A 24780-nucleotide genomic window follows, 5' to 3' on the forward strand; every position below is an offset into this window, starting at 1 on the left:
AAGACAGGAGTCGTGGATTGCATTTGTCTGACAATAATAATCAGCTTTATTTTTATTGGATAGAATTTATTTGTTTCACATCAACCTGATCATTATATAAATCTTAAAAAGTCAATTTAATTTACAGGCTTATTTTAAAAAAAAAAAGATTTTATTGCATTTCATTGTTATTTTCTTAATTTTTATCAATTTGAATTTACTAATTTAACTGTTCATTATAAATCTTCAGGAGTGCATTTCATTTTTAACATTAACATTTTATTGTTAAATTCAATATTTGTATTTCATTGAATTGATTTATTTCTCACTTAACATTACTTTTAAAGACTAATAATTTCAACACCCCTCCCTCCCCCTCACCCCTCTCCACCTCCGATCCCACACCCCCCCTCCCTCCACACTTTTCCCCCTCTCCCTCCTCATCTTTGTGTGTGACGACAAACGCACCACCCCCCCCCCCCCCCCCCCCTTTGGTGCAGGAGGCGCGCACACATCATCTTGAACGCTCAGCGATTGTTTGAATTCTTCACTAACCGTCATTCTTACTTTGCTTGTGAAGACAGGAGTCGTGGATTGCATTTGTCTGACGATAAAAATCAGCTTTATTTTTATTGGATTGAATTTATTTGTATCACATCAACCTGCTCATTATATAAATCTTAAAAATTCCATTTAATTTACAAGCTTATTTTTTAAAGAATAACATTTTATTGCATTTCATTGTAATTTTCTTTATTTTTATCAATTTGAATTTACTAATTTAACTGTTCATTATAAATCTGTGTGTGGGGGTGGTTAGTGTGTGTGATGCCGCCCCCCCCCCCCCAGTGGGGGCTACGGGTAGGGTACGGCTGCGTTGGGGGATCAGACCCAACGGGTTTGCCATTGGTCGTCGTGTTTAAGTACACGTTTTTAATCAAATCCTTCACCCACCCCCCCAATATTTCAATAATAAACTGGCTTCTCACCCATAGAAGCATCACCAGCCCCAGCCCTTGGTGAACGTTCCATCGTGTGATGTCACAATGCCCGATGCTCACAGATGTCCAATCGGAATGGATTCATTTACATATGCCTTTGCAGGAGCACAAGCACTTGGTGAACGTTCCATTGTGTGATGTCACAATGCCCAATGTTCAAATACATTGTTGCCATAGAGGGAGTACAGAGAAGGTTCACCAGACTGATTTCTGGGATGTCAGGACTTTCATATGACGAAAGACTGGATAGACTCGGCTTGTACATGCAAGAATTTAGAAGATTGAGGGGGTATCTTATAGAAACTTACAAAATTCTTAAGGGGTTCAACAGGCTAGATGCAGGAAGATTGTTCCAGATGTTGGGGAAGTCCAGAACAAGGGGTCACAGTTTAAGGATAAGGGGTAAATCTTTTAGGCCCGAGATGATAAAAACATTTTTCACACAGAGAGTGGTGAATCTCTGGAATTCACTGGCACAGAAGGTAGTTGAGGCCTGTTCATTGGCTGTATTTAAGAGGGAGTTAGATGTGGTCCTTGTGACTAAAGGGATCAGGGGGTATGGAGAGAAGGCAGGTACAGGATACTGAGTTGGATGATCAGCCACGATCATATTGAATGGTGGTGCAGGCTCGAAGGGCCGAATGGCCTACTCCTGCACTTAATTTCAATGGTTCTATGTTTCCCTCTCCGCACCCCTCTCCCACCCATCCCTCTCTCCCCCACCCCCCTTCCCTCTCTACGCCACCCCCTTCCTCCTACCCCTCTGTCCCTCTTCCATCACTCCCCCTACCCCTCTCCACCTCCCTCCCCACTCTTCCACCTCTCCCCCTTCCCCCTCCACTCTCCCTCCCCACTCTTTCCCCTCTCTCCCCCACCCCTCTCCCCCTCCCTCCCTCCTCCCCTACCTCCACATCCTCCCCCTCCCCCACATATCTCTTCCCATCCCCCTCTCTCACCCCCTACCCCGCTCTCCTTTCCCTCCCAAATCTGTCCCATTTCCTCCACCTCCTCTCCCCTCCCTCCCCTCTTCACCTCCCCCCCCCCCCCCCCCCCCCACCTGTGTGTTTGGGGGTTGGTTAATATGAGTTTGATGCCGCAGCCCCCCCTCCCCCCCCCTGCAAAACGCCGTTGGGGAAACAGACCCAACGGGTCTGCACTTGGTCTAGTAATATATAAAACTCTCGCCCCAGATTCCAAAACGGAACTCCGTCCGTCCGGCACCCTGGCCCACTCCCTTTGCTGGCGCGCTCCCTGTGATTCTCCGCAACTCCGAAACCGGACGCAGGACCGCCCGCGTCTTTTCGACTTCGGAAGAGATTTCGCTTTTCTTTCTAAGTATGCGCTTCTCATTCCATTCCGTCGTGTTTAAGCGCACGTTTTAAATCAAAACCTTACCCACCCCCCCCCCCCCCCCCCCCCCAAAAATCTCAAAACTAAACTGGCTTCTCACCCACACAAGCCTCACCAGCACCAGCCCCTGCTGAACATTCCATCGTGTGATGTCACAATGCCCGATGCTCACAGATGACCAATCGGAATGGACCCATTTACATATGCCTATGCAGGAGCCCCAGCCAATGGTGAACGTTCCATCGTGTGATGTCACAATGCCCAGTGCTCATAGACATCGTTGCCATAGTGACAGTACAGAGAGTCAGATGAGGGCCGAGGAGCCTTCAAGACAACATGAGATGTTCCCATATTGTGTGAAAATATTTACGTCATTCACCCCTGAACCACGATAAGAACACCACCTGCACATCTTAATTAAATTAGAGAAAAACGGAAAAGAGGTCGGGCATTTACACTTTTAAGGCTCTGTGTGTGTCGAAGCTTCGTGTGTGTGATGCCGCACCGCAAACCCCCCCACCCCCCCCCCCACGCGTTGCCGAGACGGACCCGACTTCGACGACTTCAAGATACGCTATTTTAAGACGGCAGGGACCCGACTTCGACGACCAAATCTCCCCTGGGGGCTACAGGTAGGGAACGGTCTTTATGCACTTTTCCAACTCTGTGTGTGGGGGTGGTTAGTGTGTGTGAGGCCCCCCCCCCCCCCATTGGGGGCTATTGGGGGCCGCAGGACCGCCCACGTCTTTTCCACTTCGTCAGAGATTTCGCTTTTCTTTCTAAGTATGCGCTTCTCATTTCATTCCGTCGTGTTTAAGCGCACGTTTTTAATGGATAACATACCCCCCCCCCCCCCCAATACTTCAAAACTAAACTGTCTTCACACCCACAGAAGCTTCACCAGCCCCAGCCCCTGCTGAACGTTCCAACGTGTGATGTCACAATGCCCAATGCACACATACGCAAAAGTGTAATGCCTTCTCCCCCCCCCCCCAGTTTTTCAAATACAAACTGGCTTCTCCCCCATACAAGCAGACATTTCGGAAGACATTTCACTTTCCCTTCCAGCTATCCACTCCTCATTACATTTCGTTATGTTTATGTCCATTTTTTTCATTAAAACCATCTCCTCCCCCCCCCCCCCCTCACTCATTTTGTCGCCTCCTGCTGGCCAGCGACCATAACGGCTGCTGGCGCCCGTAGCACAACCTCAAGCGACGCCATTTAAAAACGGCCTTTCGGGGACGGCACTACTTCGAGGACCACGTCTCCCGTGAGGGCTGCGGGTAGGCAACTGCTGCGTTGGGGCATTACACTTTTAAGGCTCTGTGTGTGGGCATGCTTCGTGTGTGTGATGCCGCCCCGCCACACCCCCCCCCCCCCCCCCCCCCGCGTTGCCGAGACGGACCCGACTTCGACGACTTCAAGATACGCCATTTTAAGACGGCCGGAACCCGACTTCGACGACCACGTCTCCCCTGGGGGCTACAGGTATAGAACGGTCTTTATACACTTTTCCAACTCTGTGTGTGGGGGTGGTTAGTGTGTGTGATGCCGCCCCCCACCCCCCCCCAGTGGGGGCTACGGGTAGGGAACGGCTGCGTTGGGGGATCAGACCCAACGGGTTTGCCATTGGTCGTCGTGTTTAAGTGCACGTTTTTAATCAAATCCTAACCCACCCCCCCCCCAATATTTCAAAAATAAACTGGCTTCTCACCCATAGAAGCAGCACCAGCCCCAGCCCATGGTGAACGTTCCATCGTGTTATGTCACAATGCCCAATGTTCAAATACATCGTTGCCATAGAGGGAGTACAGAGAATTTACAAGCTTATTTTTAAAAAAAAAACATTTTATTGCATTTCATTGTTATTTTCTTTATTTTTATCAATTTGAATTTACTAATTTAACTGTTCATTATAAATCTTCAGGAGTGCATTTCATTTTTAACATTAACATTTTATTGTTAAATTCAATATTTGTATTTCATTGAATTGATTTATTTCTCACTTAACATTACTTTTAAAGACTAATAATTTCAACACCGCTCCCTCCCCCTCACCCCTCTCCACCTCCGATCCCACACCACCCCTCCCTCCACACTTTTCCCCCTCTCCCTCCTCATCTTTGTGTGTGACGACAAACGCACCACCCCCCCCCCCCCTTTGGTGCAGGAGGCGCGCACACATCATCTTGAACGCTCAGCGATTGTTTGAATTCTTCACTAACCGTCATTCTTACTTTGCTTGTGAAGACAGGAGTCGTGGATTGCATTTGTCTGACGATAAAAATCAGCTTTATTTTTATTGGATTGAATTTATTTGTATCACATCAACCTGCTCATTATATAAATCTTAAAAATTCCATTTAATTTACAAGCTTATTTTTTAAAGAATAACATTTTATTGCATTTCATTGTAATTTTCTTTATTTTTATCAATTTGAATTTACTAATTTAACTGTTCATTATAAATCTGTGTGTGGGGGTGGTTAGTGTGTGTGATGCCGCCCCCCCCCCCCCCAGTGGGGGCTACGGGTAGGGTACGGCTGCGTTGGGGGATCAGACCCAACGGGTTTGCCATTGGTCGTCGTGTTTAAGTACACGTTTTTAATCAAATCCTTCACCCCCCCCCCCAATATTTCAATAATAAACTGGCTTCTCACCCATAGAAGCATCACCAGCCCCAGCCCCTGGTGAACGTTCCATCGTGTGATGTCACAATGCCCGATGCTCACAGATGTCCAATCGGAATGGATTCATTTACATATGCCTTTGCAGGAGCACAAGCACTTGGTGAACGTTCCATTGTGTGATGTCACAATGCCCAATGTTCAAATACATTGTTGCCATAGAGGGAGTACAGAGAAGGTTCACCAGACTGATTTCTGGGATGTCAGGACTTTCATATGACGAAAGACTGGATAGACTCGGCTTGTACATGCAAGAATTTAGAAGATTGAGGGGGTATCTTATAGAAACTTACAAAATTCTTAAGGGGTTCAACAGGCTAGATGCAGGAAGATTGTTCCAGATGTTGGGGAAGTCCAGAACAAGGGGTCACAGTTTAAGGATAAGGGGTAAATCTTTTAGGCCCGAGATGAGAAAAACATTTTTCACACAGAGAGTGGTGAATCTCTGGAATTCACTGGCACAGAAGGTGGTTGAGGCCTGTTCATTGGCTGTATTGTGGTCCTTGTGGCTAAAGGGATCAGGGGGTATGGAGAGAAGGCAGGTACAGGATACTGAGTTGGATGATCAGCCACGATCATATTGAATGGTGGTGCAGGCTCGAAGGGCCGAATGGCCTACTCCTGCACTTAATTTCAATGGTTCTATGTTTCCCTCTCCGCACCCCTCTCCCACCCATCCCTCTCTCCCCCACCCCCCTTCCCTCTCTACGCCACCCCCGTCCTCCTCCCCCTCTGTCCCTCTTCCATCCCTCCCCCTACCCCTCTCCACCTCCCTCCCCACTCTTTCCCCTCTCTCCCCCACCCCTCTCCCCCTCCCTCCCTCCTTCCCTACCTCCCCATCCTCCCCCTCCACCACATCTATCTCCCCATCCCCCTCTCTCACCCCCTACCCCGCTCTCCTTTCCCTCCCAAATCTGTCCCATTTCCTCCACCTCCTCTCCCCTCCCTCCCCTCTTCACATCCCCCCTCCCTCCCCCCACCTGTGTGTTTGGGGGTTGGTTAATATGAGTTTGATGCAGCAGCCCCCCCTCCCCCCCCCCCCCCTGCAAAACGCCGTTGGGTAAACAGACCCAACGGGTCTGCACTTGGTCTAGTATATTATTAAAACTCTCATCTTGTGTGTTTGTTTGTATGGATGCGTGTGTGTGATATTTCAAAACCCCGCCAAAACGATACACGGTAGCATTACAATTTTTGGCCCACATTACTCACCATTGTCCTGGGATGTAAAAGAAACACGTTTCGTTCGGATTGATGTTATCTTTTACATTATTGACATTTTAATCTTTACAAAAATCACTTTGCAAACCACTTTTCCACTTGCTCTGCCCGCCAGCCGCATTCGACGTCACAATGGGATCCCGAATCTCATTTACATTAAAAAACACGATTTAAAAACAAAATCCATTTAAATCAAATTCTTCAGTTTTCATTCACAATTACGTCACAATGCGATCTCATTTTCATTAAAAAACTGCAATTTTCAAAAAAACTCAGTTTTAATCAAATTCTTCTGTTTTCATTAACAGCTAACATTGTGTTTAGGTTAGTTTTAAGAAAAATTGTGATTTTCATTGTGGGGGGGTGGGATTGGGGGGAGGTTACATTAAAAAAAACATCGCAATTTTCATTGTGGTGGTGTGGGATAGGGGGGAGGTGAAGAGTGGGAGAGCAGGGGGATAGAGGGAGAGGAGGGGGTAGGGTGAGGAGAGGGAGGAGAAAGTGGGGAGGTGAGGAGGGGGGAGTGGGGGAGGTAGGGAATGGGCGATAGAGGGAGAGGAGAGCAGTGTTGGGAGATGAGGAGGGAGAGTGGGGGAATGGGATGTGGGGGGGTGAGGAGTGGGGGAGCAGGGAGAGAGGGAGAATAGGGAGGGGAGAGGGGTTATGGAGGGAGGGAGGGAGTGACTGAGGGTAGAGGAAAGGAGAGGGAGGGAGAGGTAAGGGAGGGAGGAGGAGGCAAGGGGAGGAGGAGAGGGGAAAGAATATCGAGGGTGAAGAGGAGGGTGAAGAGGAGTGCTGGGGGATGAGGGGGAACGGAGGAGGATGATGAGGTGCAATTGGGGGAGGGTTGCCGTAGGACTCGCATCACAACGGGGATCTCTTGCGTCACAACGGGAACCACTCAGCCACGCCTGCGCATTTGGGGGCAATGGGTCAGTGGTGGAATATTTTTTTGGGGGACGGGGCCCAGCGGGTCCACACTTGGTCTAGTTCACATATATTACAGACTGTTGGGTCATTCATGCATTTTACAAACAATCGAGTCATTCACGTATATTACAAACTGTCAAGACATTCATGTATATTACAAACCGACCTTTGTTTAATAGCAGATCTTTATTATATTAAAGATTGATCTTTCTACTGACAGTAAATATTGTTCTGCAAATTTCTTTGTTTTGTAATTAGTTTTTAATGAAGTTTGCAGTAAATTTTAAATTATCTGTTTACTCCATTTGATTATTATCAAAGATCTATTGTAACAATGTTGCTGACCGGGGTAACAGTCATTGCACCAAAACAAGAGATGAAAGTGCAATGAAAAACACTGTGTATTAACTAAAATTTGTGTAGCAACTTTAATACTCCCTTGGGTTTGCAAAAGTGATGAATGTTTATTTTAATAAATGGAAACAGTTGTTCAGTTTTCAGACTAATTAAAGTGAACAGTGCGCTATTAAAAACATGCTTATATACTGACAGAGTAATGAAGAAGGCAAAGAGAAGAAAAGAAGATCTTCTGATTTAAAAGATGATGATTCCGAGTGCCGACACAAGGAGCGTAAGGAGCATGGACTTCGTGATATACATCGTGAAAAGAAGCATAGGGACAAACATGAGTCTGGTCTGGAGGCCAAGGGTGAGGACGTGGAAAGGAAACAGAGAGAGAGAAAAGTCAAAGAATCCAAAGAAGATAAGAGAAAGCATCAAAATAAAGATTTTAAAGATCCTGTTAGGGAGCGGGAACACAAGGAGAAAGAAAAAAAAGATTTGGAAAGAAGGGAAGATCGAGAGCGAAAATACAAACATAAGAAGGGGAGGGAAGAGCACGGAAAACAAGGAGAAACTAATAAGGTTAGTCTTTTTTTAATTATTCATATTCTTTTCTAAAATTAATTATTTGAATTATAGAATTAGGGTTGTCTGAATTTGTGGTATTTTACATAGAATTACTAAATACATCAAACTTATGATTTATGCAGATGGCAATATTTGGAAATCTCATTTGGATGGAGACCAAACGTAAATTGAGCACATTTCCATTTTATCATTCTTAATTTAATTGTCTTTTTAAATTAGGTTTTCAATAAGGGCCATATCCAAATTTTTACTTTAGGGTCAACTCGGAAGTTAAGAAAGAAAGAGTGAGCCCTCATGAAAGTATCAAATATTGTGAGCAACATTTGTAAGCTCAGGCCTTATCTAACTAATTGAATTTTTGGAGAGGCCTATGGGTGATAATAATAATAATAATAATAACAATAATAAACTTTATTACGGACTCAAGGTCCAGACAAGGGGCAACATTACATTAAAAATGCATTGCATATCAAATATCATAAATATATATAAAATCATGGTATATCACATAAAAACATCATAATTTATATATTTTTTAAACCCACAATACTTAAGTTAAAAATCCAGATTAAAAGATGATCAATGTCCTACAACGAGACAACGATACCAGTGTCTCCACCACTGGGATTCGTAGCGTGTAGTGCTAACCCTTATGTTTGTCAAGGCCACAATAAGCACATTTTTAGAGTCATTTATCCTGCAAATGAATTTATACATGTGGTGTCTTAGGATAGCTTCTAAATTACTGACTCCTGCAGCCACAAACATATTACTGGCACTACACCATCTAGGTTGCCTTAGCAGTGTTCTCATGGCATCGTTATATGCCACCTTTAGTCTCTGCATACTTGTCTTCAAATAGTTCGACCACAGGTGTAGAGGGGTGTGCAGTATGCTCTAAATAGCGACATCTTCACCACATCTGCACACGCACCAAATTTACGCAAGAGGATATTTGCCTGTACATACAGCATGCGTCGTTGCCTATAAATATCCTCATCATCTGTCATTTGTTCTGTAATAATATGCCCTAGATATTTTATCTTATTACAGACACTAAGATTGTTGTCAGACAATTTAAAAACAGGATATTTTAGGCATTTATCATCTTTGGTTCTACAGACCATAACAGCACTCTTACTAGCATTATATTTAATGTCATGTTCCACACCATACACGGAACATATAGTAAGGAGCTGCTGGAGACCAGCGCTAGATGGACTAAAGACCACAAGATCATCTGCATACATAATATGGTTCACTAAAATATTACCAATCATGCACCCAGTGTTACAGGCTTTCAATTGTTTAGACAGATCATCAATATATAGATAATTAGGGATGTGATCAGAATGCATTTGTTGATTTATCTCGCGAGATTATTCTAACATTGAATGGGCATGACACTGGAGGTGACCTTTAGACATGGATGTAATTCAGTCAGGAGATAGAAAATGGAGTAGTTAAATAGAGATTTATCCGATTGTTGAATATTACAAGTAATGCAAAGATTTGTAGCTTTGTGGCGCCTTCATGCCCACGTTGTTTATGCACACAGCCAGTCACCGCTGGCGACTCACCAGCATGGTAGAAGAGGATGGTTTATTTTGTGTCACGAATGGTGCATCTTCCAATTTTAGGGCTGTATGCGTAATGGATAAGTTCAGGGTCAGTATGCTGCGCGCGAGCCATGGCATAAAAATCGATGAGTGTGGCCGCATTCAGAACATCCACCTCCAGTCTTGATAGGGTGTCGGCAACCGGATTTGCTTTTCCATGGCTGGTCTGCTTACATATCTGATCACTTGTGAAGACCGGTTCACAAGATGGCAAGATGCTATCCCAGTCATCGACATTTCAGCGGAAACAATAGCCCGTGCTTTTGTTGACCGATGGATTTCGATCTTTGGGGTCCCAAGTACGATCACAACAGACCGAGAACCGCAATTCGAGTCTGCACTGTTTTAAACACTAACCGACCTCTTGGGCACGAACCGGATTCGAACGACTGCGCATCATCCACAAGTGACCAGCCTGATTGAACGGTTCCATCGCCAGTTGAAAGCCGTTCTGGCACCAGGAGGAGACGCGTCAAACTGGAGTGAACGGTTGCCTCTGGTTCTGCTTGGCATTCGTACGGCGGTGAAAGCAGACCTAGGATGTTCGTCGGCGGAAATGGTTTACGGCACAACTCTGAAGCTGCTGGCGAGTCGCCAACGGTGACAGGCTGTATGCAAAACCAACGTGGGCGTGAAGGCGCCACAGCATTTTAACCAAATATATTAATGACCTGGATGAAGGTTTGGAGAGTTGTCTGCAAATTTCTAGGTGACATCATTAGATGACAGTTGAACAGGCAATCAGATGGACAGGGCAGAGAAGGATATGGAGTGGATGCAAATGGGATTAGAGGGATTAGAGTAGATGGGCCAAATGGTCAACATGGACATAGTGGGTCAAATGGCCTGTTTCTGTGAAGTCAATTAATGACTATAATAGGAATCCCATCCTTAAGACATCTAGGGCCCCATACCTGACAATTTTTAGGCTCCAATCCCAAGCCATTGATCTGGCCGATGCTAGGTGGTAAAGTTCTCAAAACTCCCTGGCATTATGTGTAGGAAAGAACTGCAAATGCTGGTTTAAATCAAAGTTTGACACAAAATGCTGGAGTAACTCAGCGGGACAGAGGGCATCTCTGGAGAGAATGAATGAGTGACGTTTTGGGTCGAGACGTCTTCCTGGCATTATGTTCAGCAGGCTAAACTGTGTTACCAGCATTTTGGTGTTTCCCAGCTGCTAACCACACGTTCTTTTCCCACCGTCACATAAATGTTTGCACCCAGGGTGCTTCTTGATTTCTTCCATGCAAGGTTTTAATTTTAGTTTTTTAGTTTGGAGAAACAGCGTGGAAACAGGCCCTTTGGCCTGCCGAGTCTACACTGACCATAGATCACCTATTGACACTAGTTTATGTTATCCCATTACTGACAAACTCAGGGAATTTACAGATGCCAATTAACCTACAAACATGCATGTCTTTGGGATGTGAGAAAGTGCAAACACCACACAGGCAGAACCCGATGTCAGGATTAAACCTGGGTCTTCAACGGTTGTTGGTTGCAGATGTCATTCTTTGCCTCTTGGCTAATTATATTATTGACTGAGACTCATGGTTATTTTCATTTACAGGAACAGTCTGGCAGGAAGAAAAGGGAACAGAGGCATCTGCCTGAATTTACAGATGAAAGCAAATTAAAAGGGTAAATTTCCACAGTTTTAATCCTGTCAATAACGTGACTTCTTTTTCTTCAATTTTGTGACAAGGCTTATGTTTATTGCTTTCCCTAACTGTCCTTGAGTAAGTGATGGTGAGACTTCTTGAAATGCTGTCACTGATCGTATGAAGGGACACCCGTAATGCTGTTGTTTAAAGAATTCCGGGATTCGGACTAATGTAAGAATAATGATGTATTTCCAAGTCAGATGGTATGCCACATGGAGAGGGCCTGCAGGTGATGGTGTTCCCACGAACCTACTCCCCTTGTCCTTCTCATCTTCCTTGATGATAGAGGTCACAGGTTTGATTATCAAATGGAAACTATATTGGTTCTATGTCAACTCTGTGATTGGGAACATCAGTTCTGTTAGTGTTCCAGTTTGGACTTTCATGGTGTAAAGTGCTGTATGTCCATTTGAGTAATCCTTGAAATGATTGAGAAAACTAGCAGAAATGCTTTTCAGCAAAATGTTTTTGATAAACATGAAGAAATGAATAAAACATACGTTAAACATGTGTAACAAATGCAGGTCTGGTTAAAACAAAATTAATGCTTCAGATGATTTATCTTCCATTGGAAGGAAAATTCAAGGGCAGGAGGAAGATAGGTAAGAAGCAACCTAAGAGGAGCAAATAAAAAGAATAGTCCTGTGGAATGAAATAGTCAATTTCTGAGTTTTATCTTAGAGATGCAGTGTGGTAACAGGCCCTTCGGCCCACAGACTCCACACTGGCCAGCAATCACCCATACATTAGTTCTATCCGACACACTAGAAACAATTTACAGAAGCCAATTAACCTACATCTTTGGAATGTGGTTCGAAACCGGAGCACCCGGAGAAAACCCAGATGGTCACAGAGGGAATGTACAAACTCCTTACAGACAGCACCCGCAGTCAGAATCGAACCTAGATCTCTGACGCTGTAAGGCAGCAAATGTACTGCTGCATCACTGTGCCGCCCCTTTAGCTACAAAAGTGTTTGAGCCAGTGCCCTGACCCAGAGCTATTTGAACATTTTATATTTCTTCGTTTGTAATAGGACAATTACATAGTTTTAGCTATCTAGAGACTCTTCACATTGTGAATTTCATATTTTACAAAATTTGTACCATGAAATGTCATCTTCTTGAAGTTCGAAAAAACTTTGTGTTTGCTGTGGAATTATGCTGACTGAAGAATTATTGCAGAATCAGGTTTAAAGGATCAAGTCCGAAGAGTTGTGATTACTCAGTTTGCGGATTAGTTGGTTAATACATTATGCAGCTGAGTCAACCAGATCAGCGTGGATCCATACTCGGTGGTAAATTAGCTCACGTCTGAAGCAATGTAAAAATAACTCAGTGGCTGTTGGGTTAGGAAGGAAACATTTGGGTTTTTCTATCCAATGACCACTGTTGGAATTGTGAAAAGAATATTGAGCTCAAGAGTTATGCTAAATTTCCATTCCTATATGGACAAAGAATGATGATTCGAGCCAGTACAATTTGCGTACTGTCACAACAGGTCAATGTAGGATACAATCTCACTGGCTCTCCACTCTGCACTGGACCACTTGGACATTAAATCACATACGTCAAGCTGTTGTTTATAGACTACAGCTCGGCATTCAATACAATCATCCCCACTAAGCTGATTACAAAGCTCACAGAACTGGGTCTCTGCACATCCCTCTGTAACTGGATCCTCAACTTTCACATCAACAGACCACAATCTGTACGAATTGGCAGCAACACTTCTTCCTCGATAACCATCAGTACGGGAGCACCTCAAGGCTGTGTACTCAGACCCCTGCTCTACTCATTGTGTAGAAACATAGAAAATAGGTACAGGAGTAGGCCATTCGGCCCTTCGAGCCTGCACCGCCATTCAATATGATCATGGCTGATCATCCAACTCAGTATCCTGTACCTGCTTTCTCTCTATACCCCCTGATCCCTTTAGCCACAAGGGCCACATCTAACTCCCTCTCTAATATAGCCAATGAACTGGCCTCAACTCCATTCTGTGGCAGAGAATTCCAGAGATTCACCACTCTCTGTGTAAAAAATGTTTTTCTCATCTCAGTCCTAAAAGATTTCCCCTTTATCCTTAAACTGTGACCCGTTGTTCTGGACTTCCCCAACATCGGGAACGATCTTCCTGCAACTAGCCTGTCCAACCCCTTAAGAATGTTGTAAGTTTCTATAAGATCCCCCCTCAATCTTCTAAATTATAGCGAGTACAAGCCGAGTCTATCCAGTTTTTCTTCATATGAAAGTCCTGACATCCCAGGAATCAGTCTGGTGAACCTTCTCTGTACTCCCTCTATGGCAAGAATGTCCTTACTCAGATTAGGAGATCAAAACTGTACGCAATACAGGGTCTCACCAAGACCCTGTACAACTGCAGTAGAACCTCCCTGCTCTTATACTCAAATCCTTTTGCTATGAATCCTAACATACCATTCGCTTTGTTCACTGCCTGCTGCACCTGCATGCCTACTTTCAATGACTGGTGTACCATGACACCAGCTATCTTGTTGCATCTCCGCTTTTCCTAATTGGCCACCATTCAGATAGTAATCTACTTTCCTGTTTTTGCAACCAAAGTGGATAACCTCACATTTATCCACTCACGACTATATACCTGGACACAGTGCGAACATCTTCAAGTTCGCCGACGACATCACCGTTGTTGGATGAATTACAGATGATGATAAGTCAGAGTATAGAAGGAAGATTGACCGATTGACCAGTTAAAGATGAGTATGATTGCCCTCCGGGTGGGCCGTTCCCTCCATATGCATGGCATGGGATGGCGGGACTCATATGCTGAGAGAATGGAGCGCCTGGGCTTGTACACCCTGGAATTTAGAAGGATGAGAGGGAATCTTATTGAAACATATAAGATCCTTAAGGGTTTGGACACGCTAGCGGCAGGACTTGTGTTCCCGATGTTGGGGGAGTCCAGAACCAGGGGCCACAGTTTAAGAATGGGACGACAGATGGCACAATGGGCTAAGTGTTCGGCTGGCAACCGGAAGGTAGCCGGTTCGAATCCCGCTTGGAATGCATACTGTCGTTGTGTCCTTGGGCAAGACACTTCACCCACCTTTGCCTGTGTGTGAATGTGTGTGAATGTGTGTGAGTGATTGGTGGTGGTCGGAGGGGCCGTAGGCGCAGAATGGCAGCCACGCTTCCGTCAGTCTGCCCCAGGGCAGCTGTGGCTACAGAAGTAGCTTACCACCACCGAGTGTGACTGAGGAGTGAATGAATAATGCGATGTAAAGCGCCTTGAGTATTAGTGTATTAGAAAGGCGCTATATAAATCCCATCCATTATTATTATTATAAGAATAAGAGGTAAGCCATTTAGAACGGAGACGAGGAAACACTTTTTCTCACAGAGAGTTGTGAGTCTGTGGAATTCTCTGCCTCAGAGGGCGGTGGAGGCTGGTTCTCTGGATACTTTCAAAAGAGAGCTAGATAAGGCTCTTAAAGATAGCTGAGTCAGGGGATATGGGGAGAAGGCAGGAACGGGGTACTCATTGGGGATGATCAGCCATGATCACATTGAATGGCGGTGCTGGCTCGAAGGGCCGAATGACCTACTCCTGCACCTATTGTCTATTGTCTATCTTTTGAAGTGGGCTGACTGCTGCACGGACCACCACTATATTGTCCTTGACAGAGACAGATGTGGGTACAATGGCATGAACATGACGGTAGGGAGTCTCTCCTTGTTGCAGCCTTCTTCTGCCTTTTCAGCCGTAGTGGTGCTCCACTTGCTGACCAGTCGCTATCCTCCGCCTATTTCATCACAGGTCTTTTACTTGGGCCATGCTTTGTACCTCTCCTTCAACCTACCCACCGTGGGTGACCCAGTAGCATAGCTTGAGACAGTTTAGCCCTCAGGATCTTATGCACACGCAAGCTTCTTCCCACCACAACAAGGTGGTGACCTTCGGAGAAGTTTGGAAAATAAATCCATCCCCAAACAGGATTAGAGAAAATGGCAGCAGCATCAGGAAAATAAATACTGCAATCTGGTTTGTTGTGCCTATTTTATTATTCTTACCACAATCAATGTTGATGCTTTTAATGTAATGGAGCTACGTGTAACTTATCCAGGTTTACAAACAGTATATGGTGAGAGGGAAGAGAGTTGCAAGGACAATATGACGAGTCTGCAAAGGGTTCCAGAAAGGATACAGTAAATGACAAAGTGGCAAATGGAGCATAATGTGGCGAGATTGCAAGATTATTCATTTTGGTAGTAAGAATAGAAACACTGAATATTTTATAAATGGTATGTGTAAATCTAGTAAATGTTCAAGTTCAAAGATTTCTTGGGATTTTCGTTCATGAAACTCATGAAATTGACGTGCAGCAAAAGTAATTAGGAAGGCTGATTGTATGGGCCCTATAGTCTCTGACATCACTTCATCATGCATGTGATGGAAGCTGCTGTCTCCGTCTCTCTTGGTTTGGTTGCACATTTCTCCACATTGGGGAAGTTTCCCTCCTGAAAGAGTGGCAGTCTTCAGCAAAAGGAGATTATAAAAGAAACATAGGACCTGGGCTGTCAGAATCAGTCAACGTGAGAGTTGTGCAGCACAGAAACAAGGCCTTCTGCCCAACTCGTCCTTTCTGACCAAAATGCCAACCCAAACTAGTCCCATTTTCCTGCATCTGGTCCATAATCCTCTGAACCATTCCTATCCATGTGCTTGTTCAGATGCCTTTTAATCTTTGTAATGTCTGTCAGCACAAGGGGCAGCCACAGTCATTTGTTAGCAATACCCTTGCTCATTATGCCAGCCAGGATGCAACCCTGAGCTGCATATTTTGTAACTGATTGACTGCATTATTTGCCTCAGCTTCCTCCCAACATCTGCTCTCACTGCGTAATGCCTCAGTTTGTCATTCTACACAAAGTTTTGGGGCATTGAGAACATCATCTTATTGGTACTTGAGCTCCGCTGGGCAGGGGCGGGCATTGGGTTCCCAGCACAGCAGCATGCAGCCCAGGTGGGTGTTTTTGGGGTGTATATAGCTTAGAGTGTTTGTACTGTAGGACAAAAACATCGGTACTATACAGAGTGTTCAAGAAGGAACTGCAGATGCTGGAAGATCGAAGGTACACAAAATTGCTGGAGAAACTCAGCGGGTGCAGCAGCATCTATGGAGCGAAGGAAATAGGCGACGTTTCGGGCCGAAACCCTTCTTCAGACTGATGGGGGGTGGGGGGGAGAAGGAAGGAAAAGGGGAGGAGGAGGAGCCCGAGGGCGGGCGGATGGGAGGGTGGGAGGAGACAGCTAGAGGGTTAAGGAAGGGGAGGAGACAGCAAGGGCTAGCAAAATTGGGCGTACAGTTGGAGGGCAGGGGGAATCACAGAGGGTGTGCAGTTAGAGAGGAGGTTGTGAAACTGTCTCCGGAGAGAGGAGGAGACCTTCTTCAAAGTAGGCATACCTTGAGGAGATATCGCAGTGGAGTAGACAAAGTGTATGGCCAAGCAGAGGACTAGTGAACAGGGATGAGCATTTTTCCTTTGAGCAGATATTAAGAAACATTTGTCCTTACTGAAGTTTAGAAGTAAGAGAGATGACCTTGCTGAAGCAAAAGGAATTCTGAAAGTGATTCACAGGACAATTGCTTCGAGGTTACTTTGTTTTGCTGTGGAATAGCATGCAAAGACATAGTCCCAAAATAGGAGTTGCCCAAGTTCAAGTTCAAGTTCACATTTTTTGCCACATGCACCGATTATGGTACAGTGGAATTTGACTTACCATACAGCCATACAAATAAAAGAGCACAATACACAATAGAATATAACATTAAGATCCACCACAGTGGAATCAACATTCTTCACTGTGGTGGAAGGCAATAACTTTGTCAGTCCTCCTCCTTTGTTCATCCGTGGTCGGGGCCATGAACCATCCGCAGTCGCTGCTACGGATGGCCCGATGTGCAGACACTCTCGTTGGGAAGCTCGAAACTCCGACATCGGGACGGACGGACACTCCGCAGCTTGGAGGTCCCGAATATGCCGCTTCCTACCGGAGACCGGGGCTTCAGTATGTTATAAGCCGCAGGCCGGTGGTCGGAGCACTTCTTCTAGCGACCCCCAGCAAGGGCTCGCCCGCTCTGCGATGGAAGGTCCACGCCGCACCCCCGGCTTGAAGCTCCGCTGACCGCGGCTTCAGGAAGTCATAGTCCGCGGGCCAGCGATCGGAACACTTCTTCTAACTATCCCCGGCAAGGGATCGCCCGTCTCCACGATGGAAAGTCCGCACTGCGCCCGCTGCTGAAGCTCTGGACCCGACTCCGGGAAAGACCACACCAATCCAAGTTTTTAGGCCGCGAGGGAGGGCGAAATGCAACTAGGAGAAAAGTCGCATTCCACCGAGGTAAGTGACTATAAAACAGTTTCCCCCAATTCCCGCCTCCACCCCCCCACCCCCCCCCACACTAAAACACACTTTTAAACATACTAAAAACAAACAAAAAAGTGGAACGGACGAACAGCTGCTGGCGAGGCTGCCAGCTCGCGGCGCCACCCATCGGACCTGAGATGAGAATTATTTTTGCTCACAGTTTTGCAGATCATTGGAATTTCTTTTTGCAGCATTATTTAGTTGTTCAGGAACTCTCTATATTCACGACTAAAGTTGATAAATGTGTAGGAAGGAACTGCAGATGCTCGTTTAAACCAAAGATAGACACAAAAGGCTGGAGAAACTCAGCGGGGCAGGCAGCATCTCTGGTGAGAAGGAATGGGTGACGTGGCCCTTCTTCAGTCAGGCTAGGGATACAGGAAACAAGAGAAAAAGATGATGATGTAGAGAGATAGAGACCAATGAATAAAAGATATGCAAAAAAGTAAGGATGATAAAGGAAACAGGCCACTGTTAGCTGTTTGTTGGGTGAAAACGAGAAGCTAGTGCAACTTTGGTGGGGGAGGGATAGAGATGCAGAGATGCTGCCTGCCCCGCTGAGTTACTCCAGCTGTTTGTGTTCATCTAAAGTTGATAAATTTTTGAATAGAATTAGAAAAATTAAGGTTATGTGGACATCAGGGTGGAAAGCCAAATTCCTTTTGAATGGCAGATCAGTCAGGAGGAGTTATGTCCAACTCTTCTGCTTATGTTTCTATTTTTACCATGACAACATCCATTAGAATCTGGTTTGAGACCTGTCATAGTTGTTAGGTTGGTTGGCCACAATGAATCCCCAACGTATGGATGGGCAATTGAAGAAGGGGGTGTTAAAGGGCATCTATCTTTATACATAAAACTCTGATCTTGGATGTGTGTGTATTTGTGTGTGTGTGTGTGATCTTTATATTTATAAAACTATGATCTTGGATATGTGTGTATTTGTGTGTGTGTGTGTGATGTTCGTGTGCGTTTCACATCGCCTCGAAAACACGACGCGCTAACTGTGAAATTTTTACATATTCCGATAGAGATTTACACCATGATGTAAAAAATCGGCGTATCTGAAAATGTCATGCATTATTTCTCGAGTTATTTGTGAAAATGTTCAAAAAATTCAAATAACTTGGAAAATAAACTAGATGGTCTCACTGATGACTGATGACAATGGCTCTGCTCCTTGCGGCCTGCTGTGCTATGTTCCACGCACAGCGAGTGACTTCAACATCTTTAAAGATAAGAGTCCGATTGAACTTCATTTTTTCTGAGGCCTCCATCATCCCCCCACCTCTCCCCCCCCCCCCCTCTTTCTTCCCCTCGACTTGGCCCGGGCCTCCAACCCCCCCCCGCTCTCTCTCCCCACTCGGCTCGGCACGGGCCTCCCCCCCTCTCCCTCTCCCCCTCGGCCTGGACCTCCCCCCCCCCTCGGCTCAAGCCCGGGCCTTCCCCCCTCTCTCTCTCCCCCTTGGCTCGGCCCGGGCCTCTCCCCCCTTCTCTCTCCCCCTCGGCTCGGCCTGGGCCTCCCCCCCTCTCTCTCCCCCCCCTCCCACCTCTTCCTCCTCCCCCCTCTTCCTCCTCTCCCCCCTCTCCCCCTCTCCCCCACCTCTCCCCCCTCTCCACTTCTCTCCCCATCTCCCCCTCTCCCCCACCTCTCTCTCCCCTTCCCTCCCCCCTCTCCCCTCCCTCCCCCTTCCCCTCTTCTCTTGCTCCTCTCTCCCTCCCTCTCTCTCTCTCTGTCTCTGCCCCTCTCTCACTGTCTCTGCCCCTCCCTCTCTCTGTCTCTGCCCCATCTCTCTCTGCCCTCACTCTCTATCCCCCCCTCCCTTTTTGGCTAATAATAAAATGTCCTGATTTTGTCAAATGAACAGCTGACAATTATACCATTCCTTAGCTTGCATCTGAGTAAAATTTATTTCAAGACGCATTTATGATTCACGGATATTTAAATGGTAAATGTAGCTTCATTTATACGTGTTCATTTTGCATGTTAAAACCCACCCGAGAACCATGGGCGATTTTGCAATTTTACTGAAGGATTTCTAACTTTTAATACTTTCATCTAACAAATGAATAAAGATAACAAAGCCAATAATGCCTTACTTTTGATGAAATGCAGCGAGCAAACGCGATAATTCCTGATATTTTGGACCTTTAAATCTCCACGAAAAATGTCCGCTAACAACTTCCGCTTATTTTGCCCCTTCAGCTCCCTCTTGTATTTACCTTAGTTTCTATCTTTTTTTTTTACTGTAAATTTAGGTAGCTGTGCCTCACGGTCACCCCGACTGGTACAGTAAATTGCAGCTCAAAACCTGGCCGTTTTCGATGTTTTTAACGGGTGTGAAAGTGCAGTGTTTTCCCATTCACTAACATGTACCGGAAGTGACGCATGTCCCCCAGTTAAAATTTTCGGTCACGTGGGTGCGGATCTACGCTCCAGTGACCTTTCGTGAAATCACCCTATACTTATAAAACTCTGATCTTGGATGTGTATGTATTTCTGTGTGTGTCTGTGTGTGTGTGATGTTCATGTGCATTTCACATCTCCTCGAAAACACGACGTCCTAATGGTTAAATTTCTACATATTCCGATAGAGATTTATGCCGTGGTCAAAAATCGCCTTATCTGAAAATTTCATCCATTATTTCTTGAGTTATTTATGAAAATGTTCACAAATGTGCAGAAACTTGGAAAAAATAACTGCTTTTTCCCTGTGCTTACAGCTGTGACGTCACAATGGGATTGTAGCCCTGCTCGCAACATTGTTGCTATCCAAGTACACTGAGTTCTGCTCGCCCTAGCAAGTGCAAATGCATTTTTTTAAAGTCACAGTACACTGAGTTCTGCTAGCGAGCAAGTGCAAATGCATTTTTTAAATGTCACAGTACACTGAGTTCTGCTAGCGAGCAAGTGCAAATGCATTTTTTAAATGTCACAGTACACTGAGTTCTGCTAGCTAGCAAGTGCAAATGCATTTTTTTAATGTCACAATACACTGAGTTCTGCTAGCTAGCAAGTGCAAATGCATTTTTTTAAAAATGTAAAAATGAGGGAGGGTACAAAAGCCGAATTGAGCAGTTGTCGGCTATGGGTGAGTGGTGGAAAATTGCGTTGGGGAATGGGTTGCGTTGGGGGACCAGGCCCCCCGTGTGACAGGGACCCAATGGGTCCCACTTGGTCTAGTGTATAATGAAATTGTTTGGGGTAAATATATAGGGGAATATGATTAATTTAATTGATCTGGGAGCCAATATCGACTTGATGGGCCAAATGGCTGCCTTCTTATTCATACGAAAATGAGACATTTGCTTCCTGAATGTGTCAAGAATGGTGCAGGTGAGGAAATTATAATTCCAATCAATATGAGTTTAGTTCCGGTACTCATCTCCAAGTTATTAAAATCATGGTGTTATGTTAAAATATAGAATAGAAATAAGGAAAAAGGATGGTCTATAATTATAACTATTTAAACCTATCTTTTATTTAAAAAGACACTTTAGGCTGTGATAATCCTTTGTTAATATGTATGATATTTTCTCAACATTAATTTTGAACTCAATTTTTAGGATTTCAGTGGATCAAGAAAAACTTGCAGGAACTCTCTCAGAAGAGGTAATTTTCATAATATGTTAAATTTCCAGAGTAATTCATTTTTATGGGTTTTGATATAATTGAATAATATTACTTAAAAGGTTATTGCCATTCCTAATATACACAAATCATTTTGGTTTTCCACTGGAAGAATGAGGTAGTAAAATTCTTCGATGTAGTAAAATGTTTTAACATTTCTCATAAAACTGCTACTATGAATTCATTGGTTTACCTAACCTGCTCCTTATCTCGACTTCCATTCAGTATGTACCCCCTATCTATCTATCTCCCTATCTCCACCATCCATCGTGTTAGTGTGCGGGATTCGCTGGTTGACACGGACACGGTGGGACAAAGTGCCTGTTTCCGCGCTGTACCTCTGAACTAAACTAAACTAAACTAAACTAAATTAAACTGGTTTTATTTAGCAAGATTATCTGTCTGACTAAAGCCATGAATGTGATGCACTCTTCTGCAGATGGACATTGTGGAGATTGAAAATTATTTTTACTTGCTTCCTAAAATCTGCTCTCTTGCTCTTGGTTTCTGTCTCTTACTCACTATTACCATGGACAATGCCAGATCATTTAAAACCTTAATGTACAATTCAAAGAAGAGTGGAAGTACAAACTCCATTACAGTGTTTGACAAAAAACATTTATTTACATCTCCAAAATACTGCCCACTTCCACTCTTACTTTAGTCCTTGCTAACACTGCACAATTTCTTGTTCTACTTCTTTCAGTTCCAATTCGTCCAAAATATAATCACATGTATCTGCAATAAAAGCAAAGTATGCTCAGGATACTCATCAAGTCAGGCAGTATTTTGGAGGAAAAAGCAACAATGGTTCTTCTGGGCATTGGCTGTGGTATTCTTGGATATTCTTGATTAGTAAGAGTGTCAAAGGTTACGGGGATAAGATAGGAGAATGGGGTTGAGAGGGAAAAACAGCTTAGCCATGATCAAATGGCTGCGCAAACTCAATGGGCCGAATGGCCTAATTCTGCTCTTGCGTCTTATGAACTTATGAGCCTCTCTTCGGAATGCATGTTTGTTTCTGTGCAAATTATAGGCCACCACCGTCAAATTACCTTCAGGTGCAAAAATCATTTAAAGCTGCCTCATCCTGTTTTCAGAACTCTCGCCGTTTCCTCTTTCTTGGAGAGAGGTATAGATAATAAATGTCCTATGAATTAATAAATTAACAAAATGAAAATTGTTGTTATATTGTTGCAGTAGGGATGAAACCAATTTGCTTCCAGCTTCCTATTTCTCTTGTCTATCTCTTCAAGGTTCTGACAGTTCTCATTTGTATGTTTGTTACTCCACAACAGAAGTAATATGTGTACCAAGTCACATATTGCACCACCTATTTTCCACTGCCAGTCATTCATTGTGATCGGATACAAATAACAAAATTCTTTGCATGTAGGGTTGTGAAAGGACTCATTTGCCTATTGTTCATCAGCATGAGGAGTACCTGATAATCAATTCAGTCGTGTAGGGAACTGCTTTGTGATGAAGTTGACAGGATCTCTTCCATTCACATCCCTTGGATTGCCTCTCTTTGATCTGCTTCATTGTGCTGACACACACTAACGTGGTTCTTGATTCAGTGTGTTTACCCACCCATCAGTCAATGCAGGGCATCCTGATCAAGAAAGTGAAAGGTTTGCATGTTTAGGAGTGTTTGGTTTTCAGTAGAATTTCATTTGTGGGCTCACTGCTGGGAAATTCATGGGGGAGGGACCTGTGTGAGTACATCACATAAAGGGGACACATCTAATACAAGTTCTCACTACTATTTCTGAATGGGTGGCCCATGGACCATAAGACCATAGACATATGAGGAGAATGAGGCCATTTGGCCCATCTAGTCTACTATGCCATTTGATCATGGCTGATCTATTTTTCCCTCTCAACTGTATTCTCCGGCCTTCTCTCCATAACCCTTGACACCCTTACTAATCAAAAACTATCTATCTCCGTTTTAAAAATACCGAATGACTTGGCCTCCACAGCATCTGTGGCATTGAATTCTACAGATTCACCACCATCTGGCTAAAGAAATTCCTACTCACCTTTCTAAAGGTACGTCCTTTTATTCTGAGTGTGCCATAGACATGAACTGGATGCCATAGTATGTGATGGAGAGTTACATAATTGCATGACATACTTGGAGGACCCAGAAGGAAAGCCAAAAACCTTGCGAGGATTTTCTACTTTTTATTTACATTGAGTTTGAATCTTAGAATGCTGAAAAACATGACACTACATAATCCAGTTCATGAAATGAATTGATAATCTTGGCCATCTGGCTCAACCTGCACATCTGTAATATTTCTGGAACCAATTTTAAAAATCATTAATGGAGGCACTTTTCAGATCCGTTTTATTTTCCCCTTCAAATCACAATGTCAGGAAAACATTAATCTTTGTAATTACATTCATGAGCTTTCTGCAGTCTATTAAGTTTTTACGTCCATGTGTCAGATCCCTAATGACGAGTGGTGAGATTCACTAATTTTTCTGTTTATGATAGTTTATTAATGATTTTAAAATTGTTTAGCATCAATATGTATTCCTGCTTTATTGAAATTATGTTACTGAGCATGAGCTGGATCAATTGAGTTCTTACTTGTCTTGCAATTGATAAGCCTTTTCTACCTGTTTATACGAACAGATAAAATATTGCTATATTTTTCATGTTTATCACTTTGTATAAAACTGCCTGAACTGCTCTTGACTTCTGCAATAAATTATCAGCGAAGCCAATTATAAAACATTAATAGGCAAGAGAGAATTAGATGTCAAGATTGAATTTAATTGAATTGAATTGAATCCTTTATTTGTCATTCAGACCTTTCGGTCTGAACGAAATGTCGTTGCCTGCAGCCATACATGTAATAATAAACAACACACAATAAACACAAATTAACATCCACCACAGTGAGTTCACCAAGCACCTCCTCACTGTGATGGAGGCAAAAGTCCTAGGGTTGCTGTCTCTTCCCTCCTCTTCTCCCTCTGCGCTGAGGCGATACCCCACCGGGCGATGGTAAGTCAGTCCCGCGGTTCAAGCTCCGCGGCCCGGGGGTGGTCGAAGCTGCCGCCCTCCAGCAGTTGTTGCCACAGGAGCTCCGGAAAACAGGCATCAACCTGTGACCCGCGAGCTCCCGACGATGTCATCCACTGGCCCGCGGCCGAGCCCCGGATTCAGGTCGCCGCCACCAGAACGCTGCCTCAGCCACCGGAGCACCGTCTCCGCCCCGCACCCTGGGCCGCCCACACAGGAGCGTCTCAGCCCCGCACCGGGCTGCCCACACGGGAGCGCCTTCCAGCCGGGAGCTGGGCCGCCCACACGGGAGCGCCTTCCAGCCGGGAGCCG

The 24780-nt window shown here is 44.6% G+C and overlaps 1 protein-coding gene across 3 annotated transcripts in view; it reads left to right on the forward strand.

The window, feature by feature from the left end:
* Positions 1-24780, forward strand: part of dync2i1 (dynein 2 intermediate chain 1) — a 92446-nt gene that overhangs the window by 14494 nt on the left and 53172 nt on the right. For all 3 annotated transcript variants that reach the window (XM_033044600.1, XM_033044605.1, XM_033044613.1), the window contains exons 5-7: positions 7724-8095; positions 11294-11364; positions 21365-21410. In XM_033044600.1, coding sequence (XP_032900491.1) covers positions 7724-8095; positions 11294-11364; positions 21365-21410 — 489 coding nt within the window. The remainder of the gene's footprint in view (positions 1-7723; positions 8096-11293; positions 11365-21364; positions 21411-24780) is intronic.

This window comes from Amblyraja radiata, chromosome 2, assembly GCF_010909765.2.
Source record: "Amblyraja radiata isolate CabotCenter1 chromosome 2, sAmbRad1.1.pri, whole genome shotgun sequence".
Classification (NCBI taxonomy): Eukaryota; Metazoa; Chordata; class Chondrichthyes; order Rajiformes; family Rajidae; genus Amblyraja; species Amblyraja radiata.